This window comes from Lethenteron reissneri, chromosome 12 (genome assembly GCF_015708825.2).
Source record: "Lethenteron reissneri isolate LAM-NWPU_2019-01 chromosome 12, ASM1570882v1, whole genome shotgun sequence".
In the NCBI taxonomy this organism is placed as follows: Eukaryota; Metazoa; Chordata; class Hyperoartia; order Petromyzontiformes; family Petromyzontidae; genus Lethenteron; species Lethenteron reissneri.
Genome location: NC_083790.1, coordinates 5277821 through 5302734, shown reverse-complemented (window position 1 = coordinate 5302734; position 24914 = coordinate 5277821). Strand labels below are relative to the sequence as shown.

The window sequence follows — 24914 nt, the reverse complement described above, 5'->3', positions numbered from 1 at the left end:
AGCCCTAACAATAGATGTAATCTGTAAACATTCATATATGGCACACTAAGTGGATAATTGTTGCTCATTGAAGACGTAAAGAGTACACAGACATGCACAGGACAATAAAGAAAACACACTGTTTGGCTATGTACATTTACATTTAAATCAAACACTTTCTGTAAATAATGAGAAACCCCATAACAACAGGCAAAATGCATGCAGGCTGAAAAAACAAATTGAATAAACAACTCAAAGATCTGCTCACAAACAGCAGGAAGATGGCATGTATAACACCCTCAGCGTTTTCTAAGCCACCTACCAACTCTTTAGCTCTGAACTTTGGACTGGCAATATTTGAAACTTTTTGAGTTGGTGGCCTAAACAATAATATGGCAATCTTGATTTGAATCTTTCGTGACTGCAGGAATCCATACTCTTTGGTTATTTTGGTAAAGTCACGTGGGTAGAAAATAAAATTAGGTGGGAAAGCATAATAACGGACGCTTGTGTTGCGCCCGAAACGTCGTGATTTATTTTATTTTATACCTACGTGACTTTACCGAAAGAACAAAAGAATAATAATATGGCAATTCGACAGTTTGTTTCATTCAAACCGTCCATTTTTTTTAAACCACCATACACGGCAGGTCACAACATCTTTTCGCTTCTTCCCTCGCCCTGCTCCACACACTTTGCAATTTTCTCCCGTGGTCAACTCTTCAACAGTTCTTGTAACCCTGGTCAATTCAAGAAATGCGTTAACTCTTGCCCATTGCAATTTTGATAGGGTTGTCAGCTGCTAGCAGCTCAACGTTTTGGGGCCTACGGACCCGTGCTCAGCAAGTGTGCAAAAACAAACGAGTTGTCAACACAGGCATACAATACAAAACATTAACTCATTTATTTCCACATTGTTTTATCAACTTTTATCAATGAACAAACAGGAACTTTTAAAAAGTTTAATTCGCAGAAGAAATTTAAAAAACGAAATCACCAAGAGATGTCAAAATATTACACGAGTTTCTGAGCTTATTAGGACGTGTATGCATGTTTACTTTGGGGCCAGTGTGCATTTTAAGTATGCATATTTTCATTAAAACAATGTCTTGACCAAGTGTTTATAATAAATTCACATGTCTGCACAAAGATAAACCACCTTTAAATTGCATTTAGCTATGTTAAAAAACTCATGAGTTTTTGATGTGTAAATCTCCAAAAGGTTATTAATGTGATGCACGAATTTGGAAAGGCCTTGTGAACAACTGATAACAGAAGTTTCTGTACACAGCAGTTGACCATTAAACCATCTTTTCAAACTTTGCCAATAACTTCAGAGCTTTAGACAGAATTATATATATGCTTTTTTCCCACCAATATTTCCCATCACCAGCATGTTACTAGTGTAACAAAAACAACATAATAAAAAAACTTTGAATATATTGTAAAAAAAAAACTTAACAACAAAATCAGCAACTCATTAGCAACAACCTTAAAGTGGCTGAAATTGCTTTGGTAAACCTTTATCAATCACCTCACAAAAGCAATAGGACATGTAACGAAATCGACAGTTTGCTCTTCAACTTGTCGGGACAGATCTCAGTGCTGTTAGGAAAGCAGAAGAAAGATTGCTACTGTTGGGAACACAAAACACCACACCCCTCAACAAACAAAACAATTGCCATTACACCTCACACAAGCTGCACTTGCCCTCCCATTGTCACCCAAGTGACTCAAGTCGAATTTCCCTGAACAAAGCATCCGACCAAACTCCATCCAGCCGCACAACGGCGTTCATTGCTTCTCATCTGCAAGTTGTAGCTTGTAGCCAACGGCCAACACAACGAACAACAGAAAAGACGGAAGACAAGTTTGGCAGAGAGGTGAAGAGTCGGGGCCCTTCGATATTTCATGGCCTCCCCCCCCTCCATCACTGGCAGTCGTGAAGTTGTCATTATCGCGAAGTGACTCCCAACACCCGTTTTAAGTTCTCGTAGACGACGTAGCTGATGCTGACGGCTGGGATCACCTTCATGAAGTTAGGCGCGATGCCACGGTACAGCCCTAGCGGGCCATCGTTCTTCACGATGTTCCGGAACAGCCCCACCATGGATAGCTGCGGTCCTCCCTCCATTGACGCTGTGAGGTGGTGGCACAGGGTAATAATGAGGCATCGTATTTAATCGTTCAATCGCCCTTTCTCATTCGAGCATGGATTGGCCGAGTGGGCGGCCTGTGTACCTCTTGGTTCAGGATTCCCTGGTTCTGCTGATAAACACTCAACACCTCCAGCACTACATTGCTTTAACATCAAAGGCAAAATAATCAAAATACATGTATTAATTTAAATGTATGATTTTTTACCAATGTTATCACACGTGTGTAAATTCCACAATACAGTGATTTTAAAAAACAATCTGTGGCGCCAAGAGATCTGACGACTCAATTAAAGTTTAATTTTGCCATCAGCTCAGAACAGAGACACACCAAGCCGTGCGTGGCAAGAATCTCAGTGTTGACTGACCATGCAGTCGGGGGCGACACTGCAACATCTCTCAAACAAACTCTTAGGTTTTTTCGGTAAAGTCACGTAGGTAAAAATAAATAATAAAATATTAATAATAAAAATACAATTATAAATCACGACGTTTCGGAGGCAACACAAGTCTCGGTCATCAGGTGGGACCGTCACAGCTAGATTTACTGTATCAAGTGAGGCAAAATTCCAAGATACAAGCTCTTAAATACAAGTTAAGGGGGGAGGAGGGGGGAGGGGCTTATCTGAATGTGGTAGCCAATGAATGGGACGTGTTGGGGGGGTGGGCGGGGCTAAAAGAGCCTATTATTTATTTTTACCTACGTGACTTTACCGAAAAAACCTAAGAGTATGAATCCTTGCAGTCACGAAAACTTCAAATCTAGAATCTCTCAAAAACAAGATCAACGTGATATCTATACACTGCAATACAGCTGAAACCAGTGTAAACACTCGTCCCTGCCTGCCAACTAGAACTGGCTAAATGAAAGCGGCGAGGCTCGAGGGTGCCGGGGTGACGCTTGTCGTCGTACCTTGCGCCTGCATGCGCGTGCGGATCAGCGCGAGTGGGTAGCTGGCCACCTGCCCGCAGGAACTGGACACAGTGCCGCACGCCAGCAGGACCAGGATGCCGGGGTCCGCCGTGTCTTTGGCGTACTTAGTCAGCCACGTGTTTTTCAGCGTCTTTAAGAGCAAGAGAAAAAAAACACAAGCGTAGAATTTTTACGATGTAACAAACTACCATTAAGTCCGCCAAGGCAGAACACTAATCATGAAGCTAGACGAGAGGATAATAGTAATTGTTTTTTTACCCTTTTACCTGGCAACAAAACTGACACCTTTTGTTACAAGGAGTCATGTTTGCATTGACCACAATACCTGCGGTTAGAATGCAAACAAAAAACACAACTCTGTTAATGTATGAACTGTCCTTGAAATTGATTGGTCCACACCCGAGACAGCTTTTCTTAGAGCCTAGTCTCACATGGTGTTGGACAAGATGACGCCAAAAGGCGCACAACTCAAAGACAATGCACCATCAGAATATGATAGCTCGGGGTAAGCATTTACACCATTGGAACCTCCTTTGCCAGTAGCAAAATATGATAATTGTTTTTTTACCCTTTTATCTGGCAACACGAGATGAGTGGTAATAAAGCGGTAAAATTACGTTTAGTTGACCAGACTTCTCCACGCTCTACAGTGTGGGTTTGTGAAGGCGGGAGTCATATATATTATTGTACTGTCCTCTTACTGCCAACAACGTAGCCACACAGCCAGGAACAACCTCTTTATTTATCATACTGCAAACGCAACACGTTTGTCAACAACACTGCCTTAATAAGAATCTGTATACTATGATATACAGAGGCCAGAAAGGTGGAGACACTTGTCTGACCCGTCGGTGCTGTGAACAAGGGCCACCGTGTGAAATGTCGCCTGTTATGTAATTATTATTTTCAAAGGCAGTCTTATTGATGAATGTGCCGAGTTGTTTTTGTTGTCATTTGCGCACCGCTGCCTAGGAGCGTCACCAAATGACATGCGTTTTAAATACTGCAGGTCAAAACACTTCTCTCGTTCTGCTTCTCTTGCACTGCCCGACTTTGGAACTCCCTCCACAACCATCTCTTATCCCAAGCGCTTATTAACCTCGCTCACTTCAAGACACGTGTTCATCTTCATCGATTACAACTTTTAGAGCGCTCGTTTGCCGCTGGATATCTGACATATTGGGCCCTCTGGGATTGTGCTCAGGCACTGGGTAACAATAAATTATGTTCACCCATCCAAGCATTATCCAGGCTAAACCCGACTTAGCAGACCAAATCGGATTCCGAGATGTGACAATATCGGGTGCATTCTGGGTTATTTGATCACAGACATAACAAAGATCCCCCGTATAACCTTAACAGACTGTAGGGGCAAGTGCTATTAGCGAGCACCTATGAAGGCCGGAACGGTACACGAGGGAGTGGGTGGCCAGCACCACGCCCGGCCCCCTTTGTCTCCCTAGTGGGATGTCGACACTCCGCACCAGGTACTCATTTGAGGCTGAGTCGACCTAGGGGAGACCCAGGACCAGTTTAGATAATCGACACTGGTGTTTGCCGTGAGCGGGAATCGAACCCGGGACGCCAGGTTCGTACCGTTCCCCACAACACACATGGTATAACACACACGTGTAGAACACAATTTTACTAAAATGCATTACAATTAAGCATAATACATTCAAATGTTAAATATTATATACAATATTTATGAACAAGGGGTACAGACACATGTGGAAATATACATTAAGCTATACTCTTAGTTCTTTCGGTAAAGTCACGTAGGTAAAAAATGAAATAAAAATTAATAAAAATAAAACAATGAAAATCACGACGTTTCGGAGGCAACACAAGTCTCCGTCATCAGGTGGGATCGTCACAGCCAGATTAGCATCATTTCCAATGCTACAACTACATCTATCTACGCGCATTTAGCCCATCCTTTGTGGGTCAGTCAGGCAATGGCGGACAGGAAGTGTTGCAATCTGCACTGACCTCGTAGATGGCCAGGTCTATTCCTGCATAGGGGATGATCCCAATGATGTTAGGCACATAGCCCTTGTAGAAGGCGATCACCCCCTCCTTCATGAAGATCTTCTTGGCGCAGTCCATCATGCCCGAGTACTGCCCCGTCTTGCGGAGCGTCAGCCTCGTCTTCATGACCTGCAGAGCAAAAAACAAAAATGCGAAATAAAAGGAACGTGACGCGTATGCTTGGATTCTGTGACGCTTTCAAATACGCGGTCCTCCTGGGAAGTGTTAAACACGGCAACGTTACGTTACGAGCTGCACAATCAGACGACGTCGAACATGATGATGTCGTAGAGAGCCGAGGCGAACGCATGACGTGAGATGTCATTGCCTTGACAATCGGAGTGGACTGCTTTCAGCGCTGCTTTTTTAATCAGCAAGTTTTGAGTAACTCTTTGATCAATGCGACCAGTCTTGTGGAGGGTACGTCGATGAATAGCAACACACAACTTCATACTATTTTTACATTTGCGAGATGTATTGTGACCTCAGTTGTAGACTGACAACAGAAGGCTAATGCATTAGCATCAACCTTAGAAAGCATTGAGGAAGCATAACCTTTGCATACCTATAATTTTGGACAGTATCTATTCCTCGCCGGTTATTTTGTGCGTATGTTAAGACCGTCTCTTCGATATGAACTTTCTTCAATTGCGCACCATCATCCCATTTTCTCTTAAAGTGCCGTGGCTATGACCGTTGCGTAATTGATTATTGATGTTGTGGTTACTTTGTCGGCAGCATAGATAAGTGCTCACCTCCATCGGGTAGATGATGGTCTGAGCTGTGGCTCCAGCAAGAGATCCTGCCATGAAGCGCTCATGGATGCCCAGACTCACATTATTACTTCCGATGAACTTCTTTATCTGAGCAGAACAAAGTAAATCAAAAAGCAAATTTTTATCGCTGACACGACATAGTATTGTATCGATAAGACAATGACTAAACAATGCAATTGCATTAGAGTAGGTGGTGAGATGATGACTAATAATAACAAATACATCATCAATAATAACAAAATGGCATCAATTAGGATTTAAATGTGAGGAGGTCTTAATTATGCCATGTCAGGTTATGTGCCTCCTGTTATTTTGCTTTACCAACATAAATATAGAATGTTTATTTAAATTAACCATCTTTCAACGTAAAAACCTCAAAGTATTTCTAACACAAACCACCAGCCGCACGGCCTTCTGGGAGAAAATCATTTCAGCACCATTAATTGAGCCATGTCAGGTTTTGTGCGGCACTCTTCCTGTCACTTTGCTTCATTATGTCACCGGAGCTTAAATCTGAAAAGGCACCAGAGAGGGCTTTCTTCCACTCCTATTAACTCTCCGCCATCACACCTGCTCATAAGCCATGAACTTGATGGCAGTCTCCGGAGCGATTTTGATGACGTTCACCCCGTTTCCTCGCCACAACGACGCGATGCCGCCCTCCTTGATCATCTGCTTGAAGCCCGTCAGGATGCTGATGTTGTTGGATTTTGACCCGTGCACCTGCGAAGACAAACGCGACGCCACTGCAACTGTCAAACTGGAGGCAGGCTATGATCGACACGCAAAGGAGATGCCCTTGCTGCGAATTATAGCCACGATAACACGGCACAAACGTTTTAGATCGTACGGCGCGCTGGGCTTTGCACAAATTGTACCCGGGCCGGAAACGATGCATCGACGCATTATTGTGTAGTGACCCCTCCTCAGATGGGAAATTTAAGTATTATAATAGCTGAATAGCAAAGGGAGTTTTATTACGAAGGGTTGGTCAGGCATGGATAGAACAACTGAATGTTGCGCTTGAGGGTTACCATGGTTAAGAAGTTAACGAGACGGCGAGTGCACGTGCATTGAGAGTACAAATGATGCAAAGTGTTTTGCTGTTGGGTAGGGCAATGAACTTTTTAAGGGAGCAGTGAGTGCAAAGTCAGGGTGGGGCTTGGTAGTTTTTGATAAGGCGGGGTTAGGTGAAATGGATGAAAGTGACAGGAGAGCCTGTAGCTTGGCTTTCATCTGGGTCAGACAGCCATCATCGTGCAGTGTCAAGGTTGCCTGCCAGCTAGCGGAGAGAAGCAGAGGAGATGTATCTGCTCGGGTTATATGCGAGCAGTGCAGCAGAGCAGGTGTGCCTTCTGGGTAGAGAAGTGTGCAGAGTAGCAGAGGAAGTAGCTGCTCGAGGAGACCCAAGACGGATTGAGTGTGAGCGATGAGATAACATTAGGGGTTTGGGTATGCAGCTAAGGGGGTATAAATACGTAAATAAGCCATGTTACAAAGTTTGCATTATAGTATTTCTGTTGGCTGTAATTAAACGCTTGTTTTGGCTAAAGTCCCGTGCCGTTCCTCAGTCGCTACAATTGCACAAGGACTCTTGATCCAAATGAAAATGGGTTGAAATGTTTGCCCAAGAATAGATTATTTTTGATTATACAATTATTCATCAGTGATGTGCTTAGATATGCTACTCTTATATTAATCCAGAGACCAACGCGGGACAGGGAGACAGGCATTGCGATGGAGACAGAACAAGATGAGATAATACGATACAGAAATATGAAAGACAAAAGAGTATAGTACAGATGAGGTAGTACAAAAAGACAACACAAAAGTACAACATGTGACAGTGCCCAATACGGTACAGATGAAAACAAAAATATAGTGGGAACAAGGCAAAATAGAGCACAGGAGAGACAATGCACAAAACACAGTACAAAACAGACACTACGTACCACAAGAAAAATGAAATTATCAGGTACAAATGTGATATTCCAGAAATACTAGGCACACACAAAGGCTGTGCTCATCTCTCAGGCTATACAATATGCCGGGAAGGAAACCCCAGGGAACACTGCAGACTGATGTGCAGTGACTGCATTTTGGTCACCAACGTATGCAACCAAATTAAGGTGCAGGACTTAGTATTATGCACTGGTGTACTTAATTACATCAATGTGCGCGGGAAGAACAACTAACTAAAGACAGAACTGATTTTCGTGTTTAGTTTCTTGTCCTTCCCCCGCAACTCCGATTAGCACGGTTGGCTACGTACGGCATGAAAGAAGTTCAGCATACGTACATCAATAACAAATTGTAAACATAAGCCAATTATATTGGCTATAAAGAGGGAAAAAAACGATGGTATTTAACCATCAAACCACCTTATCGATGCAATGCATCAAATCGACAACGGGCTAAATCCCTGCAGCCGTAGATGGCATGTACCACAGGACAGTGCCCGCATGAAGGTGTCCAGGCTCATTATGTACTGCAAGCACAACAACACGGTACCTGCATGAACACTTTCATGCGGTCGAGGGGGGCGGTGCCGGTCCTGGACACGGCGCCGGCCGCCCCCCCGGCCATCAGCTGGCGTAGCCACATGCCCGACTTGCGCTCCTCCTCCGTGAACTCGTCGGGCACCGTCAGACTGTCCCCCACATCGAAGATCTGTGCACAAAAAGAGAAAGAGGGGACAGAGTGTTCGTGGGCGTCCATGCCGGTGGGCATCCGTGAACACCGTCAAACGGGAATACAGTCGAGTTTCAACACGTCTAAAGACCTGAGGACGGCTGCTTGCGTTGTGGCCGAAACGTCGTGAGAATTATTTTATTATGTTTTATTTTTATTATTTTATTACTTCCCTTCTATGTAACTTTACCGAAAGAACCAAGAAGATGAATTCCTGCAGTCATGAAAACTTTAAATCGAAATGTGACGTCTAAAGAAGTCACAAAATAATCGAGGCCTTCATGAAATGTTACCGTTTAAATATTACAGTTGCACTTTTCTTATCTTCGTAGTGTCTTATCAGCAGTCCATAGCAAACTCAGGAAGGAAGCAATGATAACGTCAACAACGAGCCCACCGTTTTCGAATCTCCGTAATGCGTGCAGTCAATAAACCCTTCCTCTACGCCTGCCTCTTCAAACACAAGGACTCCCATTCGGCACGGACGAATGCGGATCGCAGTGCTGCGCATGCAGCAGTAGAGACACCGCACCACTGCAGCTGCCGCGCACCTGCACCGTCACATTCCGTTGCTGTTGCCGCCAGAGTACAGCGGCTCTTCTCAGGACAGACACCGAATTTTATGCTCGCAGTAATGCGCTTTCGTTTGCTAATCGCCTTAACTCAAACCACTGTACATTAATAGACACGCGAGACCGCAGGCACACCGAGCCAATTCTGTGCCAGAGAAGTCACTCCTGTTCGCAATTTGCACTTTTACTAATGAGCCCTTGTAAGAAGGTTGGATGTTGTATTTTTGTATTGTTTATTGTTGTAGCTTGCTGACCCTCCCCCCTACTGGACATCTGTGAAAAAGAGCTGCATAGCTCATTGAATTCATCCAGTCTAAATCAAGAATCTGATTCTGCAGATTAGTGACCAAGCCGTCTTTGCAGGTGAAAGTCATCGTCAATACTCTGGCTCACGTTCTTCTCAATTTCACAATCTATAGTAACGCGCCTAAGGCAGCTTTCCTAAATAACATAAATGTCATGGCTTGTCTGATGAGATGTAGTCCCATTAGATTTTACAGATACTGACATAGTATGACATGAAACGCGGTAGTCTGTAACATTGTGCTCAACCGCCGTTACATTGCGTTTCCTGTACGTACAAAGTGTGTCGCTGTCGAAATTGGACAGAGCCAAGCCTCTTGGCACAATCTGCCCTGTGCACCTACTATCCAACAGTTCCTTGGAAAATAATGAGATCTTTGCAAAATTTCACAAACTGGATTTTTTAATCTTCTTGGTTCTTTCGGTAAAGTCACGTAGAAGGGAAGTAATAAAATAATAAAAATAAAATGGAATATTTCCTTACGTATATATGAAAATAAAAAAACAACAGAAATTACCTTGTAGACCCATATGTAGGCAGGGGTATCTGAACAGGAGTTTAATACATCATTAATGAGACGAAAGAGTTAAAAAGTCATGGTCAGGCGACGTGTAATTTTAGCACACTACTGACGTCACTGCAATGTCATTTCAGCATGTTTTTCTGCACCAATGCAGCTCAAAAATATGATTAGCAACAATGCTTCAAACTCACATTGGACAGCCCAGGAAATGCAAGACTAAATAAGTACAAATCTAAAAAAAATCCATTAATTGCACATGTCATCGCGAACGGCTTCACGACGACCCACGCCGGAAGGCCGCACTCACAGTGGAGTGTTTCCAGTAGAGGATGATTTCACGGATGTTCGCTGCCGGGTGCAGGAGGTGGTAATCCCTCCACTCACTCCAGTCTATGGTCATCGTGCCATCCTTGTCCATGCTGTAACCAGCAGGGAGGGTGGCACATTACTCTGAGCAAGCACCATATCATATTCTTCGACGGCAATGCACGACGGTGCTCTAAAATGACAAAATCGCAAGATATCCCGAGATGCACATTTCACCTTTAGACTGAATGTAATGCATCTTGCGAATATTGTAATTTCTGCAGAGGGCTACATTGTCAGCAGAGGGCCGGGCAGCGAAATCCATTGTTGCGCTGTATCATGTTCCAACGGCGATGCTCCCCCACCTTCAACCCGCAACGACCAGCGTGGTGAACTATGGTCAAATAACCCCAATGACCCACCCCGCACGGGAAGGCCCTCGTTTATCAATGCTTTGACAAACAGCTACGCGTGAAGACGCGCACAATGTATTTCCTACACTTGCAGACATGCAAGAACATTGAAAAGAACATATTGTGGCCAAATTCTTTATTGTAAATAATGGTCAACACATGCTGTGTTTATTTTAACACCTCGTCGTTTATTACGGCGCTACATTCTCAGTCTGAAGGTGAAATTGGCTATCATTTTGGGAATGGACAGCCTTGCATGCCTTCAAGCAATGAATAGCACCATTATTTAAAACGAACGTCCTGTTCTCTTTAAGCAATGGAACGCTGCGATGAAGCATGCCGATGGCGACAATAGACTGAAGAACACGACATGTCCATGTGTGACCAGTCACCTCTTGAACACCCAGGGATTACCCTCAATTCTATTTCAGTTAGCCAAATGAGCTGGTGCAGGTGTTTCAGCACACACACATATCCAATGGGTTTCAATCAATAAGCATTCGATTATTTTCTATGTTGTCAGGTAGATAATACCGTAGAAGTGGTTTAGGGCAGTGACATTGTTTTTCTTAGATCAATGGGGGGAGCGTGTTTAAATGCTGTAGCACCAATCGAGGGAAAAGGTTATTTTGACACTATTAATCAGGTCATTCAAATGTAGAAAGAGTGTGCAGTTAGAGAAAAAAAAAGAATGACAAGGCTTTAAATAGTTTAATATTTGTTTTCTTTAAAAATAAAAATCTGAATGAAAATATTTATTTGTATTGGAGAAATCCGTCGAGATATTGAGCTTTTTTGCACAGATGTCCAGTAATGTTGTATCGGCTACGTTCAAGCACAAATAAGTAAAAACTCACCACGCTCGTCACTAAGACTGATTTAGAGTGGGAGAAAAAAATAGGAGGGCTAATGCCTTAGGTGAATACCATTCGTCAGAGTAGAATAATACATATGGGAGTGTCCCCTTCAGAGTATATTGGTCATTGTCTTTCATGTAAAACCTACCAGAGTATAACATTTCTGATATAAGGGTAGCATGAACGATGAATGTGGTGATTTGTATTTGAACTTGTACTTGGAAACTACTGCCAATTAGAATTAATTTGTTTATCCATTACATTTCAGCACAGTACTTGCCGAAGACAAAATCACTCAAAATGCAGCCGACCGCGTCAGATCTCAGAAGCCAAGCAGGCTTGAGCCAGATCACCACTTCGATGGGTGAACACCAGCACGTGGCAGGTGTTGACTTCATGGAGCTGTGAACTGGCCTGAACGATGACAGTGCCGAGTGTCATCTCCTTCGATGTAAAGCTTTCGTGACTGCAGGGATTCATCTTCTTGGTTCTTTCGGTAAAGTCACGGAGAAGGGAAATAATAAAGTAATAAAAATATAATTATTTTATTATGTTTTATTTTTATTATTTTATTATTTCCCTTCTACGTGACTTTACCGAAAGAACCAAGAAGATGTCATCTCCTTATTAAGCGGACGCTTTCTCCGCTTGCGTTAATTTTTCTCACGATCGAAGCCACGCCCTCGAGACTCGGCGAGGCTTTCGTGGGTGAATAACTGGCCTTGTTATTGTCATTTCACTGATGTCATGAGCATTTTGAGACAACTTGTGAATTCTGGACAATGAAGGAATGTCACAATCACAAGAATGATATCCAACACGTTTGCTACCACCAAGTGGAAGGATGGAGAATGGCAAAGAACGCCTACAACAGCAGAACGGTTGGCTGACTGGGGTGGAGGTCGCTTCAATATATACCGTGTAATATTCATGGACCTAAATATGTGTGTGTGTACGTACGTATGTATACACATTGCCGATGAAACTACTACAAAGACTTTGTTGGCCATGTTGAAGCCGGCGCATACTCAGCTTGCATCGTGAAATTTAATGCGGGAACTGTATATTCATTTCAGTTGTATAGAGCAGCTATATGCACAAGAAGGGCATGCCAACTACTTACAAATTGATTGTGCCAAACATTTTCCCCATCCTGATTCTGCCGGATTAGTGAAGGCAAGGAGGAAAGAATGAAACAAGTATTTAAAGACAATCGAAAAGGGAATGTTTGAAAGGGCTAAAATAAAACCCACAGATACGTTGGTAAGATCACAGCGCAAAATAAGAAAAGACTTAAGCGTTGACAATGATTTACATAGAAGCTTGTCAATTTTAAAATAAGAGGTTGTGAATGAGGATTATAGAACAAAGGATTAGGTTACAATTAAAACGTGTTGTTATTGTTACTGGAAGTGTGTACTATTAGGTTAATCAGGTTATATATATATATGTTAATTTTATTCGTCAAGTTATCAATGGGATATGCCCTGCTATTCAAAACTTAGTAGTCATGGTACTTTGGCTTAATTTATTATAAACATACAAATAATTATGCTAAATATATGAGTATCGTGACGTTAATGTTAATACGTAGGGAGTGGTGTGTGTAGCCATATGTTGGGTAATGATAACAGAACTATTCATTGATTACATCAGGCTGCACTGAAGGAAACTGTACAGAATGAATAACGTTATCTTAGAAGCTATTTAAAACTTTTTTAAAAAGTGGAATGCACTGTTATTTTAAACAGGGAGAAAGTAATCGTGTTTAGATCATTTAACATTTAATGTTACGTAACAACACTAGACTGTTTTCAAACTGCTTTTTATCTGGTAATTATAAGAATACAAATGTTTGTATGTAGTAGCTATATAAAAACAGCTCCTGCAATTTGTCCAGAAGAATATTCAATCATGTTTTACGTAAGCTAAACTGGGTCGCAACTGACATCGGAGTCATTTATGCTGTTGAAAATGAGTACCATGGTATTTGATATGTACAGGGAAGTAGACCTCGGCACTGTAGTTGAAGGTACTAAATGAGAGAGATTGTCAGAGACACGTTAAGTGGAAAACCGTGGAAATTCTAGCGAACTCCGCACGTGCCGAACCAAGCGATTACGGTCAGAGAGAGACAGACGCACATTGACGGATGTTACACAAATCACTCGGGGTCCCCCCATTTGACGTGGCAGAGAAAATGAGACGCAAGAGGGGCACACGAAACTTTGGGCGCATGCACGCGCGCGCTTGCCGCCGCAACAAGACGACACCGGGGATGTGCCGCTTCCACGCGTGGCAACTCGGCGAGTGGGCGATAGCTTCACAGTTCATTTACATAGAAACACTTTTACAAATATTCCTGTACTTTTCGATTTAAAGCTTTCGTGACTACAGGGATTCATCTTCTTGGTTCTTTCGGTAAAGTTACGTAGAAGGGAAGTAATAAAATAATAAAAATATATTATATTATTTTATTATGTTTTATTTTTATTATTTTATTACTTCCCTTCTACGTGACTTTACCGAAAGAACCAAGAAGATGTATTCCTGTACTATTGAAATGTCAGCTCACAAAAAAATAACACTCGAGCTAACATATTTATATGGTGCAGAAAATGTGTCTAATGTTCAATCTGATTATGCAATGCTGTTATATGCAGCAGAGAGATAATGCATAACGCTTCTGGACAACTACTCACAAAATAATTGTCTTACCTCCTGAGGACTTTCTCAGCCTGCGAGAGGCTGATCTCGACTCCCAGACTTTGGAGCGATTGCACGATCTCGGCGGCATCGATGCGTCCTGCCGTGGACTCAACGTTAGAACAAAACAACTTAACTACAAACACACAAAGACCAGGATCTCTCCCGTGTAGTCCGAACAGATTGTTGGGGCAGGTACTGTTATCGAGCACCTATCAAGGCTGACACGGCACACGACAGAGTGGGTGGACAGCACCATGCCCGGCCGCCTTTGTCTCCCTAGTGGCGATGTTTACACACCGCACCAGGCGCTCATTTAATGGCAAGTCGACCTGGGGGAGGCCAAAAACTGGTTCAAATAATTGTCACTGGTGTTGGCCACGAGCGGGAATTGAACACAGGTCGCCGGGTTCGTAGCACAGCGAGCTAACTGCTGCACAACGCTCTCCACACAACAAACACAGCACCAGCATATACAAGCAGTTTCTCAGTGTCTTCCGTATCAAATCATAGTGACACACAGGTTCAGACCCTTTGCTGGATGTTGGCCTCCCCATGCAGTGGTGAAGCATGGTTGGCATGGACCCTGGTACAAGGAATGAAATGCGACCCTCTGTTCAATTTCCCCTCTCTTGTTAGCCCAGAACCTGGGCCCTTTTGGCCTGTGGGTTGCAGTACAATTGCATAGCTTGTATAATCTATAGCTATGCCACTGTCCCTATGCCATGACGGTCATGGAGGTTGTTCGACCATACTTCACCATGCTGGTCTGTGCGGGTTGGTAAAGCGGTGGGTTTGGGAGATTCGGCACCCGGGACCGGTTCGGATATCGCTCACCACAGATGTTAGCCATGGTCAGGAATCAAAACTCAGGTTGACGGGTTCACAGCACAATGCGCTAACCACCACACTACCCCTAACATAACTGATAATGGTTATCTATAAATAAGATACTCAAATTATATTAAACAGACATTGTACAAAATGTGATGATTTTAAGATGCCTATTTTTGAGGTGGCCAGGGTATCTCATAACACTGAGGCAAATCCTTGATTTTGAATAATCTGTCACCAACTGGATTCTCAAGTATAGAAAATGTATGGTCTCAGTCCATCACCAGTGCCTGTAGTGAATTTAATTTCCACTTTATCTAGTTTATTGTAGGCTTTCAAATTAAAAGCTTTGGTTTGGTTTGGCATGGCACGTGAAAGCTTCTTTGCTCGACAAGTAAAACGTGTGCCATTAATGTCGATAGAGACGCCCTATTGAAGTGACTTCAGAAGTGCCCGACTGTGGTTCTGACGTGATATTGCAGGGAATTTCACGACCACAAGGGGGTACACATTGCTAGCTGTAAGAGTTACAAATGTTTTTTTCTCCATCTCATGACAAGATAGCCGACAGAAAAATAATATTATCATCAACTGTAGGGACAACTAGGTTACTGTGCCAATATATGACCCTTACATGTGCTATATAGATTTACAATACTGTACTAAATCTCTACTATTGTATTGTACTTCAGTGCTCCCACATCTATGTTCCCCGCCTTCACCAATCTGCACTGGCAAGAGTGGTGAAATATGGTCAAACAACCCCCATGACTCACACGGCGTGGAATGGGCCCTCATTAAGCAGTGGATTTACAAAGGGCTGTACATATACATGCCATGTGCCCTTTTATAATTAAGAGTATATTATAATTGCCATCGTGTTTCATTTATCCAGCTTGCGCCTTCCCATCAGCGTACATGTTTGACTGCCAAACAAACTGTGACACATGCCAGTGCACGCTTGTCGTGGTGATTCAGGGCTGTTACCATCATTGTTTTTATCGAGGCTCTTGAAGACAAGTTTCAGCTTCTTCTCGTGGTCCCGCAGGTATTTCACAAACTCCTCGAAGTCCAGTTGCCCATCCTGGTCTTTGTCGGAGATCTTGAAGATTTCCTGCACTCCAGTGAACAGCACAAGCCCACAGTCGTGTAATTAACCTGAAATGTAAACACTCATCTTCTTGGTTTTCGGTAAAGTCACGTAGAAGGAAAATAATAAAAATAAAACATAATAAAACAATTCTCACGACGTTTCTTCACCTGAGGACGGCTGCTTGCGTTGTGGCCGAAACGTCGTGAGAATTGTTTAATGTTTTATTTTTATTATTTTATTATTTCCCTTCTACGTGACTTTACCGAAAGAACCAAGAAGATGAATCTCTGCAGTCACAAAAGCTTTAAATCTAAATGTAAACACTGTAATGGTATCGACTAGTTGGACGATGCATACCCGTCAACCCATACGATTTACCCTGTATTCTTGTACAGGGAAATTAAGTGCAGGTCCATATGGCTTACAGCCTTTCAATATGGGTAAATATTTGTTTTGTCTATTTTTTTGTGTTTCTCCCTTATGATGGGACTTTGTAGGATGAACGTTGAGATTTATAAGGGCACGGCGTGACCAATAAGGTCTGAATTGGTCTTGACTTGAAAACTGCATTCTTCTACAACTTATGAGTTCCACCTATGACCAAAGCGCCCAGAATGTGCTCGATCAAATATCTCAGATGCTCCGCAAGGCTGAGATGAGACAGTGCTTGGATGGATTACCACCAGGGACAACAGGTGCTATATGCTGCAGAGATATGTGGCGAGTAGCATAGGTCAGTGCAGCTAAATTCATGAGTTTACTGTCCTTATATGCCCGACGTCTATTCTTTCTACCCTCACGAACCGGCGTGGTGAAGAAGTATTAGCATATGTCCTGTGGGAAGGCCCTTCAACGAGCAGTGGATTGACAACAAGGGCTGTGCACTACACCACAACATTATTAATGGTTCCAGAACTGCTCGCTGATTTATTTGTACTGAACACACCTGAAGATAGTGCTATGAAACACCCCCAGGCCATCCGTTTTTTTGTTGCTGGAAGTGTTTACCGATTATAAACTTGACCCAAATGTATTCCACCAATGCAAACATCTCCCAGGTTGTCTTTTGAACCGTGACATCAGGTTCCATATAATATACTGCTCTTCCAATGTATGTGGTTTGCACACATCCATGACTAATGCCCTGCTAAAACAATTCACGTCCAAAGGCCAGTGCGATAACCTGCAAGTAACAGGCAAAAGTAGAAATAGCTTGCACAAATAAACCAATACACGCAAGTGCTGCCACCATAGATGGCACGTGACCATGCTTTACTGCCATACATTGGCTGTGCGGTCCTTGATGATTGATAGTCACCAGGCAAGCAGACAGCACAGACCCCAGCAGTTGCTGTACCTTGGCATCACCATGAAGTTGAAACTCATTCAAAATGCCCGTCCATATTTAGAGTTAATTAAATGACAAATACTGCAGTATATCTTTTACAGCTTCAACATCTGCAGGAGTGGAATCTGTGGGGAGTTTGGCTTGAGTAAACACGCAGATTTGGAAGCATGTTGAATCATTGTACTTTGCATCACAGGGTTGTTTGTTACTCAAGTATACTGCATTAAGCACAAGTTATGGTTTCCAGATGAAAACGCAAGTGGGGTTTAGGGGCACAACCAGGGTGTGGTCTTTATCTTTTGAAACTGTAACTGGTTTTGCCAGTTTTAGGATGCGAGTAAACTCCAACATTCCCCCTTATTAGAGGCTAAACGCGGGACTTGTGTGTTGCAGTTTTGTAGACGCTGTACCCAGATGTCAAGAGCCATACAACTCCAGGTATAACTCGAGATGCATTCCCAGCAGCTCGTTTACACAGTTTGCGTCGACTAGACACGTTAACGACTTCAGGCGGTAACCCAAATTATCTGGGCCCGTTTTGCTTCACTCCATGGCTGTCCTGACAAGCCTACATCTTTAAATTTTAGCTGAATCAAAATATTGAAGGTTGTACGTTGTAAATGTCATCTAAAAACCAGCCTACCAGCCCATACGGTCTTGATATTTTACGAGTGTTTGTAGGAAAGTCTTATTCGTAAGTATTTCTGAGAAAGACCTGCCCATCTCCCCATCTCACACTAAAGCGGGAAGTTATTTTTCCCCAATTACATACCTTAAATAATGATCAAATAGAGCAAGTCAAGATCTATAAGTATCTTGGGGTCATCCTGGATTCAAAACTGAATTTTGAAGATCACATTGATTATATTGGGAAAAAGACAAAATTAAAATTGGTTTTCTATATCGACACAAGCACTGCTTCCCTCCTATGTTCCGTTTGGAATTGATTAAAGCTACCGTACTGCCTCTACTTGATTACTGTGACATTGTGTATAAATCAGCCCCAAGTACTGTACTGAAGAAGCTTGACTCAATGTATCACTCGGCCTTAAGATTTGCATTGAACTGCCCATATAGGACTCACCACTGTGATCTCTACATTGGGTCAAACTTAACATCTCTGAATGTTCGACGGCTTGTGCACCAGATCTTATTTATTCATGATGTACTTGCAAAAAAATCTGCAGATTACCTGCTGGATCTCGTCTCTGTTTCAAAGAACAAATTTGACCTAAGGTCTACACTCATTTACCAGCTTAATATTCCCTATTGCCGTACATATACTGGAGGAAGGGCCTTTGCTATTGATGCCCCCAGGGTCTGGAATGCTGTTGCAAATAAATTGAAACTTGAGTCACTACCTATGAGATCTTCACTCAAAACTGCTTTAGAGGAGTTGTACACCCCTAGCTGCCAGTGCTATTCAGTGACCTAAAATAAAATGTTTCGCTCCGGATGATCGCTACAAAGTATGACCTGTGTTTTGATTTAGTGTGCTGATCTTAAAGGTGCATTGAAAAATTACAATACTCCGATTGATGCTCCTGCTGTTGTGGAGTGACTCATGCAGCCAGCTATGGCTGCAGGGTTTTGGTAGTACATGTTGTTTATGCCATTTATTGTGAAAATTCCGTCAATTCCTATGATTGCTTTTTCATTGCCTTCATGGCTTTATTTTGGTGATTTCGAAAAGTGTATTGGTTTAGCCATGTTTGTGTTGTTGTAGTACAGAGTTAGACTGATGGCCTTAATCTAAGTTGTCTTGTGGTTGTTGTTGTTGTTTGACTTGCATCCCACTGGCATTTTTGCACACAGCGTTGGTGTACGGTGTTTTTTCTGCAATATTTTTGCTGTCTTTTCTTGGATTTTCTGTTTGCACTTAGTCACATATTCACTTTAAGATGTTTTTTTTGTTCATGTTTTTGTTTTTTGTTTGTTGCGGTTGCACCCGATTCAAGAGCTGAATGGCTCACAGGGCTATACCTAATAAATGAACTTGAACTTGAACTTGAAATTCTGGAGGAATTAAGTCAACTCAAGTCGACTCGAGTTGGCTGTCCCATGGATATGAAGTAGATGTGTGTTCATCGGGCAGTGGTTGGAAGTGGCTCGTGAAAGACGCTACTGAGCAATTGGAGGCAGTCGCCCGCCAACAACAACGGAGGGTAGAGGAGCGACGCTCACAACAACGAGCGGAGCGCCGGGCGGATAAATTGCAGCAAGTTTGCGCAGTAGGGGGTGCAGCTGGTGCATCCACAGGTTATCTCAGTCAGCCCACCTATGGCACCTGCTGGGTCTGTCTCGTGACCTGTCAGCGAGCCTTTGACACTTCACGTGGCCTCAAAGTGCACCTGGCCTGGCACGGGCGCCGTGGCGATGTCACCATCACTGGGTTGCGAATGGTAGGTATTGGTTTTGGTAGGTGTACGCCTGTACAGTCATCCAGCGCTGTGGAGGTAGCAAGGGTTGGTGGATTCCACTCGAGGTGCCATAACCCTGGCTCGCCAGAAGGCAGTACAGCAAGTGGCCTAATCGCCATCCGCTTCCATCTGTACGGGTATAGAGCGTTGCTCCCTCAAGCGCGTGGGTTTTCATCCGGGTGCTCCGGTTTCCACGCAAATGTAAAATAAACTCATTAAATGGCTCAAAACATCTTAAAAAACAACTACTGTACCGAATCTTCCTGCCAAAACTAGAGTGCTGCCATTTTGTGTGGCTTTCCTGGATAAGTTAATTATTACATAATGAACCCGATCCAGAATGTCTTTAATCTCGACATCTAGTCGTGGCCACAAACTCCAATGAAAAAATGTACATAAACGGATGCTACTGACACACACATGGTTTGTTGCACGTTCCACTCCACTGCTGCCCTACGACGTCGTGTGTGCGGGGTGGAGCTGAAACTTTACCCAACGCTGGCAAAGCCTCAAAAATGCTTCAAGCAGTGAAAAACTCAAGATGCTTGCCAGCTCCTTGGCCATGGAATCAATAACTAACACACGACGCTTCAAGCCAGCTGTATCAGGAGAACATATTGTACTGTACTTTGCAATAAGACCAGCAGCATATCTGTGTACAGGGTGGTCCAGACGTCTTGGGACCTCTATTTAATTCTATAAAACTTAACATTTGTAAAATAAGGTTAAAATAATAATAGTCAAAAATAATTTTCTTGCCACCACTGTGACAACAGTGCTCATTGTTAACGTAACTTGTCACAACAGACATCAAGTCAGTCTTGCGCAGGACATCTTTACTGAGACCAACTCAATTTTGGCAAACAAAACCACGTGAATGTGGAATAGACCCTGCCAGACATTTGCAGAAAAAGACTTTTAAAGTGCGGCTAATTGGGCCGTGACACCGACGCACAATGTCCCAAGGCTGTGGTGAGAATAAAAAAAGAGTTGTTCCGAGATCTGTTTATAAAGCCATAATCAACGTTTTTGGGTTTAGATCGCGTTATTTATAAATGTGTCGTAACCCTCCACCACCCGACACGGCCAATCAGTAAAAAAGTGTCACGTTGACAAAAGACAAACATTTATAAATAACGCGATCTTAACCCAAAAACGTTGATTATGAATAATATTGGTCGCGAAAGCCTACGTGTTAAACTGTTTATAAAGCGTTAACACTTAAGAGCAAGCAACTCCGTACGAACTAGAGACACAACCGCTGGGCTTGAAGACATATTTCCATTACCTTGGCCGCACCCGTTCCAGTGTAGCCCATGGTCTTGAGGCCCTCTCGAAGTTCGGAAATATCTACCCGTCCATCCTTGTTAGTGTCCAGCTTTTCGAAGAGCTCAGACATCTTCTTCTCATGCGACGCTTCGCGACCATCCCCTTCTCCAGGCGCGGGGCTTGGCTCACACGCGGCCCGGGGCAGGAGGGCTCGAACCCAGCAGCTCGCGAAGGAGAATAGGCTGGCCATTCTCGAAACTTGTACGATTTCAATCTCTACGGGAAGAAAAACCAAAAAATTGCAAAGTATAAAACGAGGCAAGGGCCCCTTTGCAAAATGTCTGGAGCAGAAAAAATATATATACTTTCCTATCTGCTTTAACTTGTACTGCAGAAGAGAATGCACTCTTTTGCTATGTCTGAGCTTACAAATACTGCACCGATAATTCTTTAAAAAATATATATAAACACTCCAAAGAGGGACCAAGGGACGGGCGGTGGTGTTATTGTTGCCAACTGCGTGACAGCCAAAATAAGCGAGCGCTGACAAACAGTTTCCTTTACTTTTTCGCAAGGATTTGAAATGTCACCCTTCTCACCCCTTGTTGGCTGGGGATTGCACACAGTTACTGCTGTGGCTACGTGTGATCACTGCTCTGCTGCTGCTGCTCTTAAACCCACTGATGCTGATCTTAAACCCACTGGCACTGATCTTAAACCCACTGATGCCGCTCTTAACCCCACTGATGTTGCTCTTAAACCCACTGATGCCGCTCTTAAACCCACTGATTCTGCTCTTAAACCCACTGATGTTGCTCTTAAACCCACTGATGCCGCTCTTAAACCCACTGATTCTGCTCTTAAACCCACTGATGCCGCTCTTAAACCCACTGATTCTGCTCTTAAACCCACTGATGTTGCTCTTAAACCCACTGATGCTGCTCTAAACCCACTGATGCTGCTCTAAACCCACTGGCACTGATCTTAAACCCACTGATGCCGCTCTTAAACCCACTGATTCTGCTCTTAAACCCACTGATGTTGCTCTTAAACCCACTGATGTTGCTCTTAAACCCACTGATGCTGCTCTAAACCCACTGGCACTGATCTTAAACCCACTGATGCCGCTCTTAAACCCACTGATTTTGCTCTTAAACCCACTGATGCTGCTCTTAACCCACTGGTGCTGATCTTAAACTCACCGATGATGATCTTAACCCACTAATGCTGCTCAAGCCACTGCGTGCTGATCTTAAACTCACTGGTGATGATCTTAATCCACTGGGTGCTGATCTTAACCCACTGGTGATGATCTTAAACCCACTGATGCTGCTCTTAAACCCAAATGTGCTGATCTTAAACCCACTGATGCTGCTCTTAAACCCACTGGGTGCTGCTCTAAACCCACTGGGTGATGATCTTAAGCCCACTGATGACGATCTTAACCCACTGCGTGCTGATCTAAACCCACTGGTGATGATCTTAACCCACTGATGCTGCTCTTAAACCCACTGGTTATGATCTTAACCCACTGGGTTCTGCTCTAAACCCACTGGGTGCTGATCTTAATCCACCAGCGGCTTGCTCAAGCCACTCCACTTACACCACGACCGCAACACAACCCGACCAAAGATTCCCAGAAAGTTGCGCTCCGCTAAACTGTGCAGGTGGCTTACTTACAGTGCTACGAACGCGGGAGAAACAACGACAGCAACAATAAAAAACAACCCCAAGCAGATAAGCCCATTGACAAAGCGGCACGCTCACCAACGCCCCTAAGAAATATGCACCAACGAGGCAGGCAGTGGTCGGTGTGGTTCCGCCGTCCTCCCGATGACACAACGCAAAGAAGCAGCAGACGAAAGCCAACCACTCTCCTGCATACTCAGCAAACCACCACTGCAGTGTCGTCTTCGCCAATTGCAGAGAGCGGTGTTGCTGTGTTGCAGGAAGGGGGTTGTACTCTTTCTCGAGAGAGAGAGAGAGGGACTTGGAGGAGGGGTCTTTCAATAGGGGACGTCAATGGTTCGTGGAAAGCCAATGGCAAAGCCATGTAACGCCTTTGGTGGCGTTGTGCCCGAGTTTGGCATTTGCAGCCACGCCTGCAAGGGAGGCTTTGCCACACCCAGACGTGCAAATACTTCGTGTGTAATCTCTCACCCCCCCAGAGGGGGCATTGAGAAAGTATAAAGAGGGGGAATTGAAGTCCTTATCAAATTACAGACAATTTGCCAATACAGTACCAGATGTACACAATTCATAACTGAAATACTGCACGCGATTGGAGAAATCTACAGTAGAAATGCTGAAGTTTCATTTCCCGAGTAAAGGCCATTTCAGCTGTTGAGAAATTTTCTCAAGGCAGATAACATCAAAGCATACCACGTCGTTTTAATGACGTTTACGTTTCGCCTAAGGACCCATTTCTTAAGCTTCAACACAAGGAAATGTAACACTGATGGTGATACTGATGATTCCGTATGGCCAATGAAGCTCAACTATTATAGATTACGTTGTGAGTCAGCCATTCGATTGCTTAATTCTGAGTCTGAGTAAACTGCAGAGACACCCACCACCACCTTTAGAGTTGTGCTGTGTTTGGGGCAGTGCGAAGTTATATTGGCCACGGTTTAGTGTTCGTAGCCGCACACTGAAGTTTTACTTTCCACTAGCGTATTAAGTGTCTGCATCTTCCGTGGTTCAAGTTCAAGTTCATTTATTAGGTATAGCCCTGTGAGCCATTCGGCTCTTGAATCGGGTGCAACCGCAACAAACAAAAACATGAACAAAAACATCTTAAAGTGAATATCTGACTGAGTGCAAACAGAAAATCCAAGAAAAGACAGCAAAATATTGCAGATATTGGTTTGTGGTGTCACGGTTAAGTGCTGCCCTATGTTTCCGTGAAAAGTGCAATATGGGCAGTGCGGTGGTTGGGTTGCTGATCAGTGTTTGTTGGGCATGTTGCTTGGATCCCGACACATAAGTCCACGCCGTATTGATGCTGACATTGCACGTCTTGCACGTTTAAAACAAGCACTCGAAATTGTACAACAAAGTGATGAACAACTTTTTGTGTTGATAATTGTTTTTTTACCCTTCTATCTGGCAACAAAACCGACACCTTTTTCTACAAGGAGTCATGTTTGCATAGACCACAATACCTGCAGTCATAATGCAAACAAAAAACATAACTCTGTATGCACTGTCCTTGAAGTTGATTGGTCCACACCCGAGACAGATTTCCTTAGAGCCTCGTCTCACATGGATTGGACCAGATGACGCCAAAAGGCGCACAACTCAAAGACAATGCACCATCAGACTATGAGAGCTCGGGGTAAGCATTTACACCATTGGAACCTCATTTGCCAGTAAAAAAATATGATAATTGTTGCCAGATAGAAGGGTAAAAAAACAATTATCGTATATTTTTACTGGCAAATGAGGTTCTAATGGTGTAAACTTTTTGTGTTGTTGGAGCCTGGGTATAGAAGTACTAACGTGATTCTGGAATTGCACGAATAGCTTTAACACAACGAGAGATGTCACGTGCTCCCAAAATACACACCGCACTATATATAGTGTGTAGAGAGCATGGTTGCCCAGATTGGTAATCGGATATTAGTAAACAGCTTCCACTATAATGTGCTCATTAGTAAAATATGCCCTGTACAGAGTATTACACTGTCTTTGTTTGCCTAA

At 43.4% G+C, this 24914-nt stretch overlaps 1 protein-coding gene across 2 annotated transcripts; it reads right to left on the bottom strand.

The window, feature by feature from the left end:
* Nucleotides 1-859: 859 nt before the first annotated feature.
* Nucleotides 860-23153, bottom strand: LOC133341805 (mitochondrial adenyl nucleotide antiporter SLC25A24-like). Of its 2 annotated transcripts, none has more exons than XM_061550552.1 (11): nucleotides 22980-23153; nucleotides 21232-21488; nucleotides 16070-16196; nucleotides 14261-14348; nucleotides 10274-10385; nucleotides 8388-8546; nucleotides 6447-6599; nucleotides 5856-5963; nucleotides 5062-5229; nucleotides 3049-3199; nucleotides 860-2118 (listed from the first exon to the last, which is right to left on the bottom strand). In XM_061550552.1, the coding sequence occupies exons 2-11, from the start codon at nucleotides 21460-21462 to the stop codon at nucleotides 1934-1936; spliced, it is 1482 nt and encodes a 493-aa protein (XP_061406536.1). In that variant the 5' UTR covers nucleotides 21463-21488; nucleotides 22980-23153; the 3' UTR covers nucleotides 860-1933. The 2 variants fall into 2 exon arrangements, with proteins under 2 accessions (XP_061406536.1, XP_061406535.1); XM_061550551.1 differs by having other exon boundaries at nucleotides 22893-23035.
* Between the last annotated feature and the right edge of the window lie 1761 nt (nucleotides 23154-24914).

Excerpts from the sequence above, each read along its gene's own strand:
- LOC133341805 (XM_061550552.1), bottom strand. The coding sequence starts at position 21,462 with ATGGCCAGCCTATTCTCCTTCGCGAGCTGCTGGGTTCGAGCCCTCCTG. Across the intron at positions 14,349-16,069 it reads CCTCGATAAAAACAATGATG|GACGCATCGATGCCGCCGAG; the intron begins GTAACAGCCCTG and ends AGTCCACGGCAG. Across the intron at positions 3,200-5,061 it reads TAGACCTGGCCATCTACGAG|ACGCTGAAAAACACGTGGCT; the intron begins GTCAGTGCAGAT and ends TTGCTCTTAAAG.